Consider the following 21,063-nt stretch of genomic DNA (forward strand, 5'->3'; position numbering starts at 1 on the left):
CATCAGAAAGCGCTGTTCTTCACTCTTTGAATCTGCATTGCTGCATCTCGCAGGTGCCCGCTCCCCTGTGCTCAGTGCTGTACAGGCACAGCCTCCAAATTAGTGGGGGGGTCAGGAGCACCCCACTGTCTGCCTGGCATTTGAAGGGAAATCCCAACCCTGTGCTGTGGTTTGTAAGGCCCTTGTTGGGACACCAGAGTCCGAAAAGGGCTGTAAATCTCTCTCTGATGCCAGGGAGGGAGAGAAGGGATGGTTTAGGCAGGAGAAGAGAAAGGTAAAAAGACACAAATGGAGGCTTCAAGGGGGTTTCTCTCACAAAAGCTGAATGTGGGAAGGGGCCTGGATGGTTAGGTATCGATTGGCAACACTTAACCCTTCCCACCCCCAGGTTCACAAACATGGCCAGTGGTTCTGAGACACCAGATGTGCAATAGCTGCATTCGGGGATGCTTTTGAGAACTGTTCCCAGACATAAAGGGGTTAACCTTCATCTTCTGGTGAAGGAAAGAAACCCCCCCTGCCCCTGCCTTTGCTTCTGGCCCCAGCTCAGCCAGCAGCTGGGGCATGTGCCTCTATCAGTCCCTTCCTGGAAGCAGTGAAAATGGTTTCCAGCCCCACCAGGGGAGCCGTGGGAGCAACAGGCGCTTTCCCAGGCCAAAATACAGGCAAAAGCTGGTTTCTGAGCTGTTTTCTGTCTGGGGATGGATGGTGCCAGCAGGCGGGTACTAGCCACAGTGCCCTCGGATACCCACCTCAGGGCTTCCCGGAGATGCTGATGCAGCCTTGCAAAACTCCCCTCCACACACACGCTGACCCCTGGACAAGCCGTGGCATCTGGAAAACGTTATCCCAAAGCTCTCCCGGGTGCCAGCGGACCCCAGAAGGGCTCATAGCTCTCCGTGGCAATGAACGGGAACAGCCGCAGGAGGGACACCAGCCCGGTCTGTGTCGGGAAGAACCACAGGCTCCTTTGAGAGTAAAACAGCATCTCCTGCAAGCCTCCACAGCACCCCTTCATCCCTGTTACCCGCGCCGACAGCATCGCTCCCCCCTCCTCCCGTGTTTGGGTGCTGTTGTCGGAGGATGTTTAGGACCCAGGCTGCGCAGCTCCTCCCTTTCAGGTCTCTCTAGGGTTATTGCTTGGTGGGAGGTAGGTTGAGGGCTTGGTGGTATGAATGAAAGAGAGAGAGGAGCTCTGGACTGAAAAGCTCAAACTGGAATAGCTCGCCTGTCTCCAGGCAACAGGCCTGACGCAACCGCTGGGGGGGGAAGAAAGAGTCCCTTAAATGAGAGAAGAGAGGCACACACAGATTTCTGAAGCGAGGCAGGGAGGAGGATGAGGCAGTCTCCTGGAGGCACTGGTGGCACCGCTCTGCAAACACCAACTCGGAGACCCGCGGCGCAAGGAGGGAGCCAAGATGTCCGTGCCATCTTCCCTCTGACTCCGTCCCCGGTAAGTTAGTTGCTCGCGTTAGCGTGGCTGTGCTGGGGCTGGAGGGGAGCACGGCCACCCTGGGGACACCCCGCTGCGCCCAGCACCGGACCTGGCTGGGGAATTCCCGGTGCTAGAGGGGAGCCCTGGATATTTTAGCCCCTTGGAAAGGGGTAGCAGCACGGATCGGCTCCCTGGGGAGCAACGGGGTGGGGGTGATGGGACCCTATGCACCGTGAAGTTCAGCACTGGGGTCTGGAGTGCTGGCTGCGGCATGGATGGGCTGGGGGCTTGCATGCTCCCCCCGCAGTCACAACCTCCTGCCTCGCCAGATTCCCTGGAGATGGCCAGCATGGTGGCTCCCGTTGACTGGGACTGGCTGGAAATCAGGGCAGAGTCCTCCTTTACGATGAGGCTTTTGTATTTTGCAGGGAGCAGTGAGGGCGTACCCACCACTTTCATGGGGATTTTCCTGCAGTGGGTGAGGTGTAAGAGGGAAGAGTCTGTCCGGTTTTTGGGACAATCACCTGTTGCACCCTCTGCCCCTTCCCTGAGAGCCCTGTTAAGGTTTGCTGCCTCGTGCAGTGCAGACATAATGGGATGGAGCGCGGTGGCCTCACAGGGCGTAGTTACCTTTGGATTCTGAAGCAGGCACTGTGTGCTGAGCAGAGCAGGTTTCCACCTGCTCGGGTCTGGCCCTTGCAGCTCACGTTAACACTGAGCTGGGGGGGGGGGGGGATGTCAAACCACCCAGAACTTCTTCAGAGCCCTTTATAACAGCCTGGGGCTACTTGCTAAAACAATACCCTTCCAGCACAAGCATTCGTGCAGCCCCAACCAGCACCCCCCAGTGCGATGCACACCACTGCACCCACGTCGTGCAGCCTGAAGCTTCCCCAGCCTGTGCACGCTGACACCTTTCCCATATCAGAGACCCGCACAGGGCCAAGGAGATCCATCTTTATTTCCCTGTGATGCTCCCCGTGCTATTTGGTATTGCTCTGCCCTCCGAAGCTTTTCTACAACAGGGACCTCAGTAGAGCAGGGGTTAAAATGGTTGAAAACCAAGTGCCTTGTTTCCAGTGAGGAGCTGTGTCCAGCCGATTCCTTCGGCTTTGTCTATTTATCCCCTGCTATCATATGCACTCCCCACTTTCCAGTGGGAGCAAGCCTGTTTTGGCTGCTGTGGGTTTTCTATGTGCCAGCCATCGTTCCAGCATAGCAGGGCTGTCACTGTTATTTTCATCTCAGGTCTCCCCTGCTTTTGAGTGCCTATTGCAGTGGTACCTCTTCATGGGGGCATCTGTTCAACACAGAAATCAAGCAGAATGGGAGGGATCCGGCTTCCCCCGGGCTCCGGGCTTGCGATAGCTCCGCAGCCATTAGGTGTTTGCAAAACATAGCAGGGACACTGCAGAAAGGAAAAGCAGAAATAAGCATCCTCACAGTAACACCGCCTTCCCGAGGCTTTCTGTCTGCAACCGGCTCGCTTAAATAGTGTTAAATAACAAAGTGCAGCTCAGCACGGGGAGAAGGCAGGGCTGAGCACAGGGTGAGCGCTGCTCGGGCAGCTGCCAAGGCGGGTAATTGGATGGGACAGGGAGCGTGTAAACGGGATTAGGCGATCACCGCAGGGCTGACCTCGCTCCCTGGCTCACTTTAACTCTGAGCCTCGGGGTCTCCAATCGGAGCTGGCCTTGGCACTTGTCTTTGCAGGGGGGAGCTCAGTGCGGGCAGAATGAAGCCCAGCAAAGGCAGAAAGAGGTGTTGTTTCTTGTCTGGAAACACACCCGTCTGCCTTCCATGCTGCATCCAGGGGAAAGCAGCTCCCTGTGCTTGTCTCCTGGTAAGAGAGCGGGTCTCAGCCTGGCCTGGCTCATTCCCAAGGACCTTCACATTACCCTGGCTGCACGGGCAGAGACCCCTGCCTGCTCCGTCTGCTCTTCCCTTGCTGAAACGTGACTGTGCCTGGGGTGGCAGCAAGGAAAATAAGGGAAGGAACTGGCCGTGCAAAGCCATGGGTCCTTTGGGGACATGTCTGGGGACAAGTTAGGTGTGTCACCTCCCATATTAGGTCCCCAAACCTGCTAGGATCCTGGGGCAGTGCATGAAGAAGCCACCTTTGCCCATAATCCATAGCTCCCTTCACCTCAACAGGCTTTATTGGATGACTGGGGTGGACGGTGTGTCTTCACCAAGAGCATGTAAACTCCTTGTTACTGCTGCTGCTTAATCCCTAGGAATAATCATACCTGGTTTTGGCTGGTGGGCTGAGAGCATTGACTGCATCCAGCTTCTCAGTCTGCAAATATTTCCCAGTCATTTGGAAAACTGGTTTATAGGAATGCCAAATATCTGGCAGTGCCCATCTTCGTGCAGGATTTCAACACAACTGCTGGAAATATGCTGACCAAGTGGGAGTGGAGCTGGTCTGAAAATGGAGCTGCTAGGGTCCATCTGAAGCAGGCAGCAGTTTGAGTCCTGCTTCCTCACAAGGAGTCTGCTTGAGTTTGTGCAGAGGACACAGGAGAGATCAGGTGTAGGTAAGCAGGAATATACAGATGTATTTATCGAAACAGGTTGTTTCATCATCTGCTCATCATCTGCTAGTGATGCTGGAGGTTAGCCAGGGAGAAGTACCTGAGGGCAGGGAGTGAGTGCAAACTGGTCCTCTCTTATCTCTGTGCTTCTGCTCCACTCCTCCTGTCAGGCTGGTGGGTTTGCTGCAGCCCTCCAATGCTCTCCCCTGCACTGCAGTGCTTAGGGGTCTTCCTGGAGGTTATTTGGGCAAAAAGACATGTCAGGTTGAACCTTTCCCTGCGCCAGGTCATACGTGAAAGGAAAGCCCCACTTCTTCCCTCTTTCCTCCATGTATCTGTGAATGCCATGTGCACATCCAAAGGGCTGAAGCAGCAGGAGTGGTTGTTTCCCAGCTTCTCACCTTAGCATTTGAGCTGTCTGGGAGATCTTATGGGGATTTGTTCATGGTAGTAAATGGACAGGAATATCCAGTGCACTCAGGATCCCATTAATATAGGTGCTGTACCCCTATCTCAGCCTGCTGCATGGGGCACTTCTGTGACCAACTCTCCAAACCCCTGCAAAGGCATTACAATCTGGATCAGCCCAAGGATATATACTTGGTCTCCTCTCTGGGCTTTTGTCTGGTATGAGGCTGGAAGTCAGGTCTGTGTGCATGTGAAGGGACACAGCCAACATAAACAGCTCTGCAAGGAGGCCTGAAGGTAGGGTCATCAGACACCCATGCTTGTGATGCTCAGCTTGGTCCCTTCAGTGTTATTATATTGCCCCTAGAAGAAGGGACACGCTTACAGCCCACATGAGTGTGGCCAGGAGGTCTCCATGGGCACTGCATCAAATGGGCACTAAAGGCTCTGACATAACATCTCCAGCCATACATGGACCCCCTTTCATCCTACCCCAGCCATTCTGAGCAGGCAGAGAGCATCTGATCCTGACAGCACGTTTCAGGAGGGAGACCTGGCTTTGGGATCAGGCAGATCTTTAGGCTGCTGGAGTCTTCTCTTTTTGGAGGGAGGCTGAAGGTCACTTTGGGATAGGTGAGAAAAGCATTTGGGAACCAGATCAGTTTTCTGCGGGAGCAGTTTCAGGTGCTACAGGAAGGGATTGAGTGGCCATGTGCTGGATAATGTAACCCAGGAAGATTGTCTCTCCTCCAAGTCAGTGGGCTGGCTGGGGGAGCTATTTGGTTTCTGTAGGTGCCGTGTGAACAACAGCATGATGCAGTCATGCTCTTGGGGGGCTGTGGCAAGGAACCCCAGAGTGAGGAAAAGCTTGAGCTCACCAGAGCCCACACAGCACAGCAGCTCTCTCCCAAGTCATTTTGGCATGGGAAAGAGTGATTCATGTGCAGCCTCCCCAGAAGGGAGCCACTAGCTCCAAGGAGCTGCACTGTTGACCTAGACGGGTCTCTCTTCTCACCCGCTGCCAAGAGCCTCAGTATCTCTGCTGCCCAGAGGATGCTCAGGAGCCTCCATCCAGCACCGTGCTGCAGCCAGTCCTCCTTCACTCCATTGCTATGGCAACCTCCTTGCACAGGCATCTCCTCCTCCCTGCCCCACTAGCAACCTGCTGCAGACCTTCAGCGGGTCAGCTATCCCCACCCCGTTCCTGTCTGTCTTCTTGTTGTGCTGAGAAGGAAAGCAAACACAGATGTTTCTGCATGGCATATGCATTCTGTGTACCGTCCCCCCACCTCTTGGTCCATCCTGGTATTTCCTCATCCCGCTCTTTCCAGCACAGGGTCCTCCTCACCCACTCGGACCTGCAGAGCTCGATGATGATGTTAACCAGGTGTAATTTACTCTGGGGTTTTCTATTCCAGGATGCAAACTCTTGGAGCAGATGCCTGCAAATGGTCAGGGAAACTGCATCCCAAACTCCATGGATTATAGAGGGTGTCCCTGTACCAATTACAGCAAAAACATGGGCACTCAGGTGAGATGGAGGGACCTCAAGATACCAGAGGTGAATTCTGTACATCTCTGAAGATCCTCAGAGCTTTTCCCTTGAAGACCAATTGCATGAATTGCCTACTCAGTGAGAGGAAACTGAGGCATAAAAGGGGCTGAAGTGCTTTTTGAAGGTCATTAACAGGCTGAGCCATTTACCCTGGTGAACAGGCTGCCCTGTTTACCCCATGCCGTAGGTCTCATCCATGGGCACCTCTTTACCCTGCAAAAGGGCTTCCCTCAGCCTGGGCTTTGTCTCATACTGGGGCTTTTTTTCTTCTTGGAGACTAGATGACCAGCGTAATATAGACTTTTACAATCACTGCTCCTCCTCTGCAATAAAAAAATGGTGTTGCAGTAAGCTGAAGTCCACCAGGAATAGTGAAGGGAGAAGAATAATTTGCTCCCCACACCTCTACCTTGGCTGATCGATTTATTCTTCTTTATCCCTCCTGTTTCCATCCTGTGTGTTTCTCCTTCTTTTTTCCCCCCTCTTCTCCTAGACTTCTTGCTCCCCGGAGTGTGACCTTCTAAAGTACTGTGTGCCCTTATTTATAGCCTTGAATTTATCAGGCTGTACCTGTGCTGCGCTAACCCAGTACACAGCAATCAGTACTGCTTCAGGAATGCCTTATGTGCAAAGCTGACCAGGGCACACAGAGCTGATGGGGAAGGTACAGATGTATAAAACTTCTCAGGCACATAAAACCCCCTCAGGGTAGAAGGCATCATTTTGTACAATCTCCCTTTTGACAGCAAGAAGCATCTGAATTCATTGTTTTCCATCATCAGTGATGATAACACAAAGCTTTTCTCACACCCCTGCTTGCCTCCTTACCACATCATACATGGTTTGTCAGGGGATTTTCACATGGCTCTCCTGACCCCCTGCTCTAAGGCATGGGCAGGGATATCAGAGGGGTGGGATGGAACAGGTCTGCATCCGCTTCAGGATTGGAATGGCTACAGTTGTGGTAGTAGACTGTGCTGCTGGACCTGGTTTCTTAGAGGATAGGGCACACAGTGAGCTTCACAAGGTGTGGCTGGCATAGGAGAGAGCAGGATTTGCACCGCTGACCTGCAGCCATGCAAAAGCCAAGCCTCAGGACATGCCAGCTCCGTGAGTCTTGGCATGGTAGAACTTCACACACAATCCAGGTTGACAATCCTGTTATTTCTCTATCCTGGACATGTGCTTCTGCTAATCCCTTTGCATACAGCTTGCAGGGTAGGTCGGTTAAGCTGACTTTGCCAATGGAAACCTAACCCAAGAAAAAGTTTTTCTTGTCATTGCAGTGACCTGATGTGCGCTGTGCCTTTGGCATTGCTAGGATTCATGTAAGAGCCTGAGCAAAGGGTCTTAGGGAGATGGCAGCAGATCCTCACCCCATTTTGGTGCCAAACTGTTTCCCCTAATGAGGCATGTTCCTGAGCCTGGCAAGTGTGATAAAGAGGATAAATCAAGGGTTAATCACTTACATTCCCTTTCACAGGCCAGCCTAGGGGGAAACTGAGCCTGGGGCAGGGAGACTGCGGTATGTTGGTCTGAGCCAGAGGCCAGGTTTGTTCCTGGGAATTAGGTAGCTCCCAGGCTGCAAACAGGTTTGTATTACAGCCTTGCACACAGACACTTTTCACACGCTTACCACTTTCACATTTTTTTTTCAACAGGAGGTCTTTGACCCAAGTCCAAGGTACTGATAGGAAATTAGAGCCACTCCTTTCTGTCGTTTTTGAGTTTGGAAAGGCTGGGGAACAGACATAGCTATGTAGGGATGTCCCAACAGAGTGAGTGAGAAGTTTCCTTGTTACACTGGGGCGGAGGTAAAGGATGGGTTGGATTGATGCCACTGTTAGGAGGAAAATCAGCTCCCTCCAAAGCTGCTGGGATGCTCTTCCAAAGCTACTGGGGAAGGAGAGATGGGAGTGGCATTGTGACAAAAGGGATGCTCCAAACTGCTTTTTGTGGTCCATGCTATAAATGCTAATTGAGCCGTACCCAGGGCTCAAACAGCAGGAGTCTTTTCCACCCTGAGGATTCTATGCATGCAGAAGACACAGAAGAGTTTGTGAGGGCTCTGCTTTGTAGCTGTGGCATTTGAAAAAGTCAGTTTTACAATAACCATGTGATCTTTGCAAGGAGTTACCAAATCTTGTAGCTTAGAGCTGCAGGAGACCCTATTGGGTTGCTGGTTTTGGCCACCCCCAGCAATCTCCACCTCAATGGTAACGCAAAAAGCTCAGAAGTGAGGTGTTTAAAGCCATTAGGTGTTTTCCTTTTTTGATTTCGGTAGGCTGGAGCTGGAGACAAGTGAAATTCATTGACATGTCCTCAGCTCTGCAGAGCATCCATGTAAGAGCTGGTGGCAGCAGGGCCTGACTCTCCAACAGGGCATCACTCTGCTTTCCCCTCCAATACAATCTGTTTCCCAACAGAAGGAAAACTGTCACTGCTACAAGTATGAGAGCTGTTGGCTTCAACCTGATGTAGTATCTGTGTTTGCTCCTGCTCACCGTAGAACTCTCATTAACATAAGTAAGAGCAGGAACAAGACCACAACATGACTAATTCTCCACCCCCAGACTGTCTGTGTGTATATTATCAACTCCTCCCTCGGCTCATGTGCCTGCTCACAACTGTGGGATAAATCTTGCTTTCTGTTGGTGTTTATTTTAAATTGAATCTTCTTACTGAAAAGGTTCTAGAGGTGTAATTATGGTCTGGATTTCAGAGTTACATGCGTCTTTGTGGGTGCAAATAGCAGGGAGAAATTTGACTCAATAACTCACAGTGCTGTGGTTTGGTGCATCCTGCTAGAAAGCTGCATACGTCCTGGCTGGTCTTTCTGGGCATGTTACCAGGCATGCAAAGAAGTATTTGTTTTGTGTTTGACGTGTAGACTAGAGCTCCGAAGCTATTCCTAGCTCAGCCATAGATGAGCATACGACCTTGAGAAAGTCTCTTATCTGATCCTACCCTCAAATGAATGCAGAAAGAGCCTGAGCTTAACTCTTGCAGAGTGGTTTGAGTACTCTGTCACTGCAGGTCCCATGGTCTGGTAGAGCAGCTTTGGGCACAGCTTCCCTGAACACACACGTGGCGGCAGGAGGAGCAGGGAGGAAGCTCCTGGCCCCTCTGCGCTAGTCCTCTACCAGGGTGTTTTCAAGGTGACCACTGGGACCATTCCCATGGGCAGACTGGACATGGCCAGTGATGGAAACCACAAGTTCAAGTCTCCCTTAGCACAGGCATCTGAATCCGGACTGGTTACTCCCACACTTGGCTGGGAACATGATCCTGCCCTGATCCTGATCGACAGGAGGGAGCTGAATGTTATGGCTGCAATTTGGCGTCTTTAGCAAACCTAAACCTAAACACAGATTTGTAAAATATGGGGGCCCCTTTAGGACTGGAAGGTCAAAGGTTTGCCTGGAGCCTTCTCTTCTCCAGGCTGGACAAGCCCAGCTCTCTCAGCTTCTCTCCATAGGAGAGGTTCTTCAGCCCTCAGAGCATCTTTGTGGCCTCCGCTGGACTCAGTCCAACTTCACCTGGCCCTATTTTGCCCAAATGGAAAGATGCAGGTTTGCCAGTCAGGAAATCAGCAAAGTGGTGTGCACAAGCACCTCAACACCTAGCAATAGCCATTGCTGTCTTCTGAGGATGTTTGTTTGTGTGAATGTGTCTTGCCCTCCCTGGCAACCCTTTCATGGCCCCCTAAGTTAAGATTGGAGATGTTGGTAACCAGAGCTTCCCTAAAAGCCAGAGCCTGTCTGTTCCTGCCCCAAAAGCAGTCTGATAGCTGACACTCCCCAGCAGCTGATAGCAGCCAGGGAGCTGACACTCCCCAGGAGCACCTTGGCACCGTGCCTCTCCCAAAGCCTTCACTCCCTCCTATCTCTTTCCTCACTCTCTTTTCCCTCTCAAACTGGAAACCAACCCTCTCTTTTATTTCTAGGTGTTCATCCAAGGCCAATGTGGTGCTTGAGCAGGAGCTACCACTGCTCTGGCTGTCCACTGAGGAGCTGCGTTTGACACTGTGATACCTGGTCAAACCTTGAGGGTTTCCCATCCCTGGTCCTTTGCAGCCCACCCCTATGCCTTTTGACTCCCAGAGAGGATGTCTCTACCCAAAATCCAAATAGAAGAGGTGCTGGACAGTATGGATGCTGGCTCTGGAGGTGCTCCTCCTCCTGATGACCACCTGAGGACCCTCAAGGCATTGACAGAGAAGCTAAGACTGGAAACCAGGCGCCCTTCCTACTTGGAGTGGAAGGCAAAGCTGGAGGAGCAGGCATGGAAGAGTCCTCAGCCAGAAGTAGAGGAGGAGGAGACGGCTGAAGCCAAAAAGGCCATGGGAGAGACTGTTCCCTTGAAGAAGGTGCAGCTGCACCTCAATGGGAGCCCTGCGCAGGACAAGGTGACTCTTACCTCAGGGAGAGTAGGTGGCTTTGAGAGCATCGATGAAGCTTTGACGTGGCTCAGGAAGGAACTGGTAAGTGGTTTCCTGCCCCTTTTATATCACCCACTTAATCAACAGGGAAAATAAAGAACAAGGAAACAAGTGACTCCTTGTTCCTACCTACCTGTTCACCTGCCCAGGTGAAAAGGCAACAAGCAATCACTGCATTTTCTGTGGCTGGCAGGAGCAGCCCAGGGAAGGGATGAGTGCCAGAGCATCCATAACCTGAGAGGAGCTGAGCCAGTCTCAGCATCCCTTGGTGAAATGGTTGCTTGTACTGGTTAGGACTTGTTTGCAGTTTGCCCTGTCCCCTGCTTTCTCTAATTACATCTCAACACTCAGATGAATGCAACACGTATGAATACAGCATGGATACATGGGCAGTGCTGGTGTAATAGTGCTTCTCCTGTGGGTATCACACTAGATGCTTCTTCAGGGCAGTAAGAGGGGAAGCATGTCTAGATCTATCCCCTAGGTCTGCTCTTGCACATTGTGGCTGTTTAGGAACTCCCTCAGTGGGAGGCTGTATGCTGACCACTGTGTTTAACAATCATTAGTGAATCTGACCTCAGAGTGTTTGCCTAATTCCCCCTTTTTTCTTCAACTCATAACACTCTATAAGTTCTTGTGCTTCCCCCAGGTCATTTCTGCATGGTGAGACCAAGTGCTTCCTTTTGTTTCAAACTGTTGTGGCATCCCCTTGTGCTAACCATGTAAAACCTAACAACTAATATTCCTTTTTCTGCTGTATGCATGATGCCAGAACCTTATCTCAGCTTTTACAGGTTCATTGTTCGTTGGCTCCTGCTTCATTAGAAGCTGGTCTACATTTCTGTCATCCTCCCATCCCAGCCTTGGGTCCAGTCTTACACATATGTTTATTTCTCGTAGTTATGAATCGGTAGTTCCACAGAGAGGAAGAGAAGACAAAAATGGTACACTTATGCTGGGGAAACACACAGAGCCAGTGCATAGGTGCTGTAATTCATCTTGTAGATGTTGCGTTACTATCTGTCATGGTCTTTGGCACAAATCTGGCCTGGACCAACTAGTGCTGCCCAAAACAGCTTCCAACCCAGCTCAGGAGTTAGTACAGTGTAGGAATCATTCCCAGAAGGAAGTGTGGATACAGCACATCTTTTCTGAAGGCCACAGGAAGTCAATAGAATGGACATGACAGGATCAGGGCAGCTGCTTTCAAGGCTGGAGAATAGGCCCCAGTGCTCTTCAAGTGTATGAGCAAGCAGACACCAAGACCCCACTTACAAGTGATCCTTCCCTTCTCCTCACTGGAAAGAAGTCTTTATTGTTTGGCCCACATAACTGTACAAAACTCTGGTGTTTGTTTCTGGTGGCTAATTGGAAGCTTGCCTGTGAGTCCCACCAGCATTTGCAACTGTATTGACAGTGGCATCATTTGCAGCATCATCCCCAGGGCTGGGATATCACTTGCAGTTCAGATGCACTTGTGAAAATGTTCCTGTGCACATTTTGTTTGGGATAAGCACCGAAAGTCTTTGAGGAAAATTTCTTGTGCACGACAATGAGTAACAGTTTTGCAACTTTTGTTTCAGATAATATTTACTTTCACCTTTTTGGTGCTCCTACTGTATTCGCCCAGCTAGATTGGTCTCTGGAGAAGTTATTTACAGAGGTGGTTTAGGATGTGAACAACCACCAGTTGTGGTGTTTGAGCTGTTTCTCAGGACCATGGCTTTCAGAAAGCAGCTTCAGTGCTATCAGGAATCCAGGACTGTTAGGAAGAGTTTTGAGCTCATCTCCTAAAAATCACTCAGCACTCTGGAGAATCTCATCTCCAGACCTGAGACCTGAATTGCAAGCCCGTGCTTGCATCTCTGATGCAATCTTAAATTCACATCACACTTGATGTAAGCCCCAAATCTCAAGGTGCCCAGGCAGTAAGAAGCAGATTTTCCTTCTCAGAGCCCTGGATTTGAAGAGATTTGTTCTTTCAGTTTCTGCCCATGATGGAAGTATAAATTGTCTCAAGAGTCTGATTCTACCCTTTTGACTGGGGTGTGGTATATAAACCACTGTCTGACGAAAACTGAAACTTTAAATTAAAGAAGAAAAAGGGCAAAGTAAACCCTAATTGTTCCTCACTTTCTATTTTCTTGCCTCAATTATACCGGTCTTTTCTGGATCTGGACGTGACTTATGTAATTTAGAACAATTTCCCCCAAAAAGAGAGCATGTATTTGACTGACCACACAGCTAAATAGCTATGTTGGAGGCACTATTGTTGGGTAAGAGCTGCCAGCGAACGGCAAGAACACAGTGAGGCCAGCTCATCACAGGATGCTGGAACAAAAGGATGAATTTCACATTACATTTCAAGGGTGAAACCCAGTTTCTTTGCAAATAAGCGAACAAGCTTCCACATATCCCAACACCCCCAGGATTTCTCTGTGTTTATCCTCATGTTGTGATAGTAAAGCAATCAGGAAGGCTTCATAGAAGGATATGGTTATGCCTAAGTGTATATATTTATTTAAGGCAGGAGTAAAGGCCAGAAAGTGCACCATCCCTCAGACAGCACCATGCTTGCGGCAGCCAGGCAGGACACCAGCACTCTACAGATTGGGTAAGGTCACCTTAAGTGGGAGATCAATCTTTCTGATCTGATTTAACATAGGAGACCATAGACCTGGGAGCACCACGCAACCCAAGCAAGTGTTAAGTATCCTGGGCAGCTTTCTGAAGGTTATCCTAAACAATCCAGTAGTCATAACTGAGGTGAAATCTGCCTCTGCCATGCTGTACTCTGCTGCACGATGAATTCTCCCCTACTCTACACAGTCCTTCATGCAAAGTCAATTTGGGATACGCAGGATTCATCTATCCAATTAAATGGCAAAAGCTGGTGAATGTAGAGATTTCTATCCAGGAAAGAAGTACACCAGCCAGTGTCCTTACTGGATGTGTGCAGCTCCATCACTCACTCTGTGCAACCCTCACCACAGCTACCAGCGTGTTTAGGCTGGGTTATTTCAGTAGCATGGCCCCAGCATGGTTTTGGCTTGTACCAGATAGCACCCTGCCAAGCAGTTAGAGCTTCAGGAGTCTGCACATGCTGGTGACTGTTCTCAACAAGCAATTTGTATTGGACCACCCAATTTTGGAATTAACTCTATCCCAGCCGAAACCAGTAGAGGTGGCAAAGTGACTTCAGTAGCATGTGTATGCCCATGCATGCCCCCGGCCATGGTGGCATAGAACAGGCTATGGCATGGGTTAGTTGTGCAGTGAATTAATAGTCCAGGAGTTCCTAGCTTCAAAATTAAAGTTATCTGTTAAACCTGAATCATTACTCCCATTCTACACAAAACACATCACCTGCTCTAGGTCATGCTTTGCCTAGGAAGGTTGGACCAGATGGCCCCTGAGGTCCCTTCCAACCTGGTGCTCTACAGTTCTGTGATTCCATGCTGCAAGGAATTTGCCTCCGTGTCTCCAGGGTCTGCTCGGGTTCAGCTTTTGGCAGGTTGAGGCTCCTCACGTTCAGAAGTGAAGGGCAAACCCAAGGTCTTACTGTGCATCTGCTGTTCTTGGTCTTTCACCCCACATGACCTGTCCCAGGACCTGATTCTGCACATCGAGTCCTGGCCCTGCTTTATAGGACTGACATATGCCCACTGAGCTCCAGCCAGCTGCGTCAGATGGGGCCTGCTGAGAATCTGGCCCTGAGAAGCTGATTTATTCAGCCATGCAAATTCCTGCTCTTGTTTTTGCGCTGAGAGGCTCTGTGTAGGTGTAGGAGCAAATTGCAGCACTCAGCATGTGCTGAGCTGCCTCAGGGCTGCAGCACTTCCCTCCCCAAATCCTCCTGCCTCTTCTTTGCCTACATGTTTGCCTTTCCACTGTCAAGTGTGGCTGCTCTTCATCAGTGCTGGAAGTAGAGCCATCACCAGCTAGGGTATGGTGACAGACCCAAGGATCAGAGCGGTCAGACTGCACTTTCCTCTTTGGTCTTGAAATTTGACAGGTTTTACGAGTTCTAAAATTAAGCCCTCAAAGTCTTCTTCCTCTCAAATGTGGTTAAAGAACAGAGCTGTGAACTGGGACATCTTGGAACAGTTCTGACTTTGTCCCAGTAGGAAAATACTTTTTCCATCTCAAATTCACCAGTGTTTGGCATTGAAATCTGAGCCGTTTGAGCCAGAATGCAGGGAAGACGCTTGAAAAGGGACACAAATGCCTGATGCATTCTCCTGGGAAAAACGTAGAACACCCATGCCCTGTTCATCAGATACTTAATATTAAGTATTAACTACTATTATCTCCTTTTGGGATACTGATATTTATTGAATAAGTACTTAAATTAACTTAAACAATGATGCAGCACCAAAATAATGCTGACATGAGCCTCACAGCAGATTGCTCTGTGGTTGTTGGGAGGTGAAGAGTAGGAGGATTGTAGGGGATGGATATGGTGGTGGAGACTGTCCTGCCTCGGGAGTCCTCTGTTACATAGCAGATCCTTGAAAGATTTGTCTGTATTTGTATTTAAAGCAATGAAAGGACCAGAGCGGGGTCATCTCTACTGTTAAGTTCATAGAACACTGAATAGTTTGGGTCAGAATGGACCTTAAAGCTCATCCAGTTCCACCTCCTTTGCCATGGGCAGGGACACCTTCCACTAGACCAGGTTGCTCCAAGCCCCATCCAACCTGACCTTGAACACTGCCAGGGCTGGGGCAGCCACAGCTGCTCTGGGCAACCTCTGCCAGGGTCTCAGTAGCCCCTCAGTAGAGAAGGAGATGAAAGAAATACCTCATTTGGGGCTGTGGGTTGCAGCAGAAGGGCATGAGTATATACAATTAGCCATAGCAGGGTAGTATCTGAGCACCTTTGAAGATGAAGCCTCAGACCAAAACACACACTTAACTAACTCTCTGAAGTGCTTGGTAAGGGCCTAATAACTGGCCAGTGCTTCTCCATGCTTGAATCCAAGTGGCTGCACGCAGTTTGGAAAACACCAGTTTAGATTTAAGTTTCTTTTGATCTTTTGGAAATCAGAAGGATTAGCTCCATGGGAGCAGCCACTTCCCTACAGACCTGAGCTTCATGACCACAGACTAAGACTTTGTCCATGGGACAATTCTCTTTCGGGAAGAGGTCCCAAAGAGCTCCACATCTCCATGTCTTGGGGTACTTGCTCTCTGCTGATACATCTCCTCATGGGTGGACCACTGGCAATGGATCTTCCTGTCTGACCATATAGATAAGGCGAACTTGAAGACAAGTCTGGACTAGGCTACTGAGACTGGACAGCAGGCAAGGATGCATCCCTGTCTGTTATGTCCCTCCCCCATGTTAAACATCCCTGGATGTCTCAGAGGCTCATTCCAAACAGAAAATCCTTTGTGGGCTCATAGTACCCTGTGGTCCAGCTTTGTGATTCAGTCTAGCAGTTGCAGTAGCTCCTCTGCCAGGAAGGACCTGAAACTGGCAGCCTGTCCATCCCAACAGCATGCTCCGATCATGCAGATCAAAGGCAGCTCTTTGCCTGGGTTAAAAAGTGGTTGGTGTGAGCAAGACATACCTAAGGTTCTTCCTTCATTTGGCGTGTGAGACTTGAAGGAAGCAAAATGCATGGCTTCTGCTGGGTGCTCCCTGTGGGTTTCCCCAGGACATGACACAAGAGTGCGTGGGATCATGCTGTCATCCCACACAGAATAACTGGTTCATTGAGTTACTTTGTGGTGACTGACCCTGTAGATGAACTGTGTAAACTGAAAACCCCATGGCTTCCCGTGATGCGGGCCCTGTAATCTCATTATTTCTTTGTGGAGCTCTGCTGACCGGAGAGTGCTCCTTTTAAAAAGTGACCATTCATAATTCCTAGCGATGGCTGGCTCCTCAGCATGGGACAGATTGAATGTTTCCGGGACTCCTGTGGAGCCTCTGGGAAAAGGGAGTGAGGATTTCTGGATTCTGACCCAAATTATGCTAATATTCTGTGTGGTTTTGAACAAAGCAAGGTTTAATGGGACAAGTCCATGGAGGGGGGACAGGGTTTTGCATCTCAAGCCAAGCTCCAGTGATGAGTGGGAAGAGTGAGAGACTGATAGCGTATAATCTGACTGGTCAACCTTGCTTCCCCATTCAGCCAGCAGCAGAGAGACAGTTGTATCCAAGACAGTGTCACACTTAGGTGATCAGTGTAGATGGGTGGTGGGTTTGCTCTATGCCATGTTGCTCCCACCCTACAGGTAGGCCATCAGGCCATGTGGCTGGCTCAGTAGATGTCAGGGAGAGCAAGTCTGATGGAGGGAAGGAAGGGTGAGTGGAGATTGAGCACCCAAAGGACATGTCCTGGAGGGATTTCGACTTCCAGCTTGCATGAAATCAAGACAGCTTCCTTAAAAGACAGGGGAAGCAAGAACAGGCCAAAAGTGGAATGCTGGCTCTCAAGGGAAAAACAGCAACCACCAACTCACATCCCTCTCCACAATGGCCTCGTAATTAATTTTTAAACCCTTTGTGGCAGTGGTGACTTTTTTAATCTCACATTCTTGAAAGCATTTGTTGACATTTCTCATATATCTTGATAAAGTGACAAGAAAGAATGACCACGGGTCAGTTTAATAATGCCCACGATCGCCTTCCTGATAAAATGTCAAGGCGCAGCAGTGGTTGTGAAACAGGGAAAAATATCAACAAAATAAGGACGTTTTTTTCATTGCAACTGAGATGGGAGAAGAAAAACCTGCCCAGTGGTGTTACTCTGCTGGGGGCACAGGCTATGAAGTCAGCAAGGAAATAGTGTTTTTTTGAAGGAAGCAAATGGCCACAACTCTGCCAACAGTTTGAAATTCCCTGAGACAGAAAAAGAGATTCACTCAGGGACTGGTAAAAAGGTGGCCATACCCTCTCCAGGCAACTAAGCTGGAATCCAGTCGCTGACTGAGAGCACTAGGCAAGGTCCTCCAGGATGTTTCCATGGTCCAGGATTGAGAAAAGCCTTGTTTGGCTTGGATTAACTTTCACTATACACACATTACCTCTCAGTTTAGGCTCTGAGCACAACATTGCAAAGGGTTTCCTGACAGCTGCAGAAAACAGCTGGAGCGGAGTGAGGCTTCAACATCATAAGGTGGCTGCTTCACCTCGCTGTGAGACCGGAAATGTTGCAAGGGGTGATCCAAATGTCTTTGGAGGCATTGCCTGGGCATTGCCTGGAGGAGGAGGGATTATGCCACAAGCTAGAGCAATCCTGAGATTGCTGTGGTTCACATCCTTGTTGTAGCAGCCCATGCATCAGGCATCAGAAAAGCCTCATGCAGAAATACCAGAGCCACCTGTGGAGCCTCTCAAGGGGAATTTTCCCTCCTCCCTTCCCTTCTGCAGCTTTATGTATGAGTCACCAGATCAGGAATAAATTTACCCCCAACCCCTTGAGCTGCATCTGTACTTGTAAACTAAACAGTTTGTTTTTGTGCCTGGAGGCAACTTGTATGGTCTGACTGAATCCACACTGTTAAAATCCAGACAAGGGGCTGTAACCCAAATGCCTGCTGAGGATGAATCTCTCTATGTTAACTCCTGAAGAATGCCTGTGGTGAATAGCTTGGGATTGTGAGAGCTGGCCTCAGCTCAGAGGATGTCAGGACCTTCCTCACAATTGAGCAGAGAGGAAGACTTTGTTGCAATGTACTATTTAATATAATAAATAACATTCAACATATAATTAAATAATATAGAATATATTAAATAATATTAACTATATTAAATTAATATTAATATATGAATATAGATGGAGTCTGGGTCTGTTCCTGAGCTTCTCATTCAAACCACAGGGAGCTGAAAATCAGTGATGCAAGTCAAAGGAGTGACGTAAATGATGGATTTGGGCTCAGGGCAGCTCCACTGTGCAGCTTGAGGTGCACTCAGGGCATCATCTCATGCACTGAGAAGCCAGCAAGGACAGGACTTACCCAGGAAGCCACTGGGAGGAAAAGGAAAACAAACCCACAAATAAAAATCAGGATCCTTTCTTCCAAGAGGCTTCTTCCAGTGCCAGTTCATGTCCTGAAGTGGAGGCAACAACAGGGAAAGAGGCAGGATATCACATTAGGGGAGATGCAGGACTGTATTCCAGGCTTTTTCCCTCCTTGTTTCTAGCAGTTACAGAGATTTAAGCCACAAGGTTTGCTCAGAGCTGTTCAGATTCTCTCCCACCACCTTCTTTTCTTTGCAGCTTACATGGCTTGTGCTTTTCTGTGAGGAGGGATGTGGGGTGAGAAGTGGGGATTGTGCTTTTGGCATCTGCTGTTCTAGCTGTGCCTGCTTCTGTTCCCCAGACAAAGGCTGATTCTTGCACCAAGCATTCACCTCTTTCCATCACCACTCCCAGTATCCTGTGGCCATGAATTTTCAGCTTTATTATAAGTTGAAATTAAAAAAACCACCAAACTCCAAGCTCTTTTCTTTCATCACTTCTGAATCCTTCACCTTCCAAAGATAGGTGCCAAGGGAGGAAAAAACCCTCCAAAACACTTAGCTCATTAGCCTGCAGGATAGTTGTTCTCACTCCTGTGTGGAACTGTGGATGTCCCATCCCAAGAGTTCCTTCAGATAAATGCCATGGGGGATGTGGAGGCCTGTGTTCCTGGCTGTCATGAACCAGCCCTGATTTATGCAGGCTGGAAACATGAGCCAAGTATCTGGGGATGAGTTCTCTGGGGTTCTTTTAATTGGTCCTTTCCACCTCTGGTTGCTCCTTCTCTCTGTGGCTGCTCCCTTATGGGCAAAATTAATTTAAGCTTTGCTTAATGTTGAGATGGAAGCTCTGAAGCCTGCTTTGACAGATACTCAAGCCAACAGCCTTAGCATGGCTGGCTTTAACTCCTGAAAAACCTGGGCAGGCACAGACTTCCTGGAAGCTGAAAATTCACCATCCTGAGCTGGTACGTGACAGGGATGCACTGCTGGCTTGGAGGATGCTTATCTCCTCCCAGTTCTTTCCAATGGTGTAGCCTCTCTCAGAGTTTCATTTCCAGTGATTTAGCGCAGCCGCTGTCTGGGAGCTGATATCACGGTATCACGATGACCAGATTTGATGTTCCCTTGCCAATACCCTCTTCTCTCCCCACCCTCCATCTTGTGTTCCAGGCAGAAATGCGCCTGCAGGACCAGCAGCTGGCGAGGCAGCTCATGCGGCTCCGCAGCGACATCAACAAGCTGAAGATCGAGCAGACCTGCCACCTCCACCAGCGCATGCTCAACGACGCCACGTACGAGCTGGAGGAGAGGGACGAGCTCGCTGACCTCTTCTGTGACTTCCCCCTTGTGAGCTCCTTCAGCCTCTCCACGCCGCTCAAGCTCATCGGGGTCACCAAGATGAACATCAACTCCCGGCGGTTCTCGCTGTGCTGAAGGAGGGAAGAAGAGGGAAGGATGGGGGAGAAAGAGAAGACTGGGCAGGGCCAGGGCTCTTTCTGCCTGGCAGCTGGGTGAAAAGAGGCCAAAGAGGAACAGAGGGAACAGGAGAAAACAGGGTACCCACAGCTGGTTCTTGGTAGCAGGGTAGAGCAGTGGAGCTGCACACTGGGGTGGCCCAGAGATGCTCATTGAGAAGACACATCCTGTATAAGGGAATTGTGGGGAGCATCTGAACCCGAGATGTGCACTTAGGCTGCTCCTTTGCAAAGTCCGTTTTCCTTCTCTTCCCCACACAGTTACTAAGATGACGCAGCTCCAGTGTGGTTGATTGTAGCCAAAAATCACAGGAAGGAGTCAAAGATCAGCCACAAAGTAAAGCAAAATCCCTTTTGCTTTCCCCTTTACCTTCCCCCAGGCTAGAGCTGCCTCTTCAGAAAATAAATCACTCTTCTCCATGGATGTCACCTTAGGCAACAATCCTCAGCCTCTGCTGGCCCAAGCACAGGGCCATGGGGCTATTTCAGGCAGAAGCCGATTGCCAGTGGAAAGGAGCCCTCCCAGGAGGGAGAGGATGGTGGGTAAAATCGTATGCAGCCCCAGGAAGTGGTGAGAAGATGTGTTTGTTGACTTGCTCCATTGAGTCCAGTGTACTCTAGTTTCATTTTGCCTGTGGTATAGATTATGGACAGATTATGGACACATTTGCATAGAGACTCCAGTCAGCCAGAAGTAGCTTGTGTGCCCTAGAAGTTATAACCAGAGCAATATATGATTATGATCTTGTTGTCAGCAGTGGCCACAAGACACCATGTGGTTACCCCTGCAGTAAGGCAAAGGAGGTAACTTACGCCCAGGACATCTCATATGAGAGAAATCACCCCAGGCTGACGTTACCACAACAGCAGCACCAGCAAATCCTGGATCCTCTGTAGCAGCACACATCCATCAGAAGAGGAGAGGAGAAAAGGGACTTTTCTGTGATGAATGTAAAGTGTGACTGTAAAATTAAAGGGAGAAATATTGCTGCGATGAGCTTTGGACCTGCAGCAACCCACGGGATTCCCTCCCTGCTTGGCAGGATGTCAGATGGATGAGATAGATTTTTGTGCACATAGCTGCACACTTGCCTCTGCATGGCACAGAGGGCAGAGACACCTGTGGTGCTGCCCAGCAAGGGCAGGGATTCAAGAGGTCTTGGGGCACCTGGCACCCAAAGCAGTCTGACTAGACCAAGCCTGGATGCCTCTAGGCTCTTCCTCCTGTGCCAGCA

At 49.7% G+C, this 21,063-nt stretch overlaps 1 protein-coding gene across 1 annotated transcript; it reads left to right on the top strand.

Annotated features, from left to right (window-relative positions):
* The first annotated feature begins 999 nt into the window (after positions 1–999).
* FAM167A (family with sequence similarity 167 member A) lies at positions 1,000–20,820 on the top strand. The gene is made up of 3 exons (XM_062638558.1): positions 1,000–1,453; positions 9,882–10,418; positions 19,524–20,820. The coding sequence occupies exons 2-3, from the start codon at positions 10,044–10,046 to the stop codon at positions 19,785–19,787; spliced, it is 639 nt and encodes a 212-aa protein (XP_062494542.1). The 5' UTR covers positions 1,000–1,453; positions 9,882–10,043; the 3' UTR covers positions 19,788–20,820.
* The last annotated feature ends 243 nt before the right edge of the window (positions 20,821–21,063 follow it).

The sequence above is a fragment of the Pezoporus occidentalis genome, unplaced genomic scaffold (genome assembly GCF_034315485.1).
Source record: "Pezoporus occidentalis ecotype Australia unplaced genomic scaffold, CSIRO_AGI_Poc_V1 ctg57, whole genome shotgun sequence".
In the NCBI taxonomy this organism is placed as follows: Eukaryota; Metazoa; Chordata; class Aves; order Psittaciformes; family Psittacidae; genus Pezoporus; species Pezoporus occidentalis.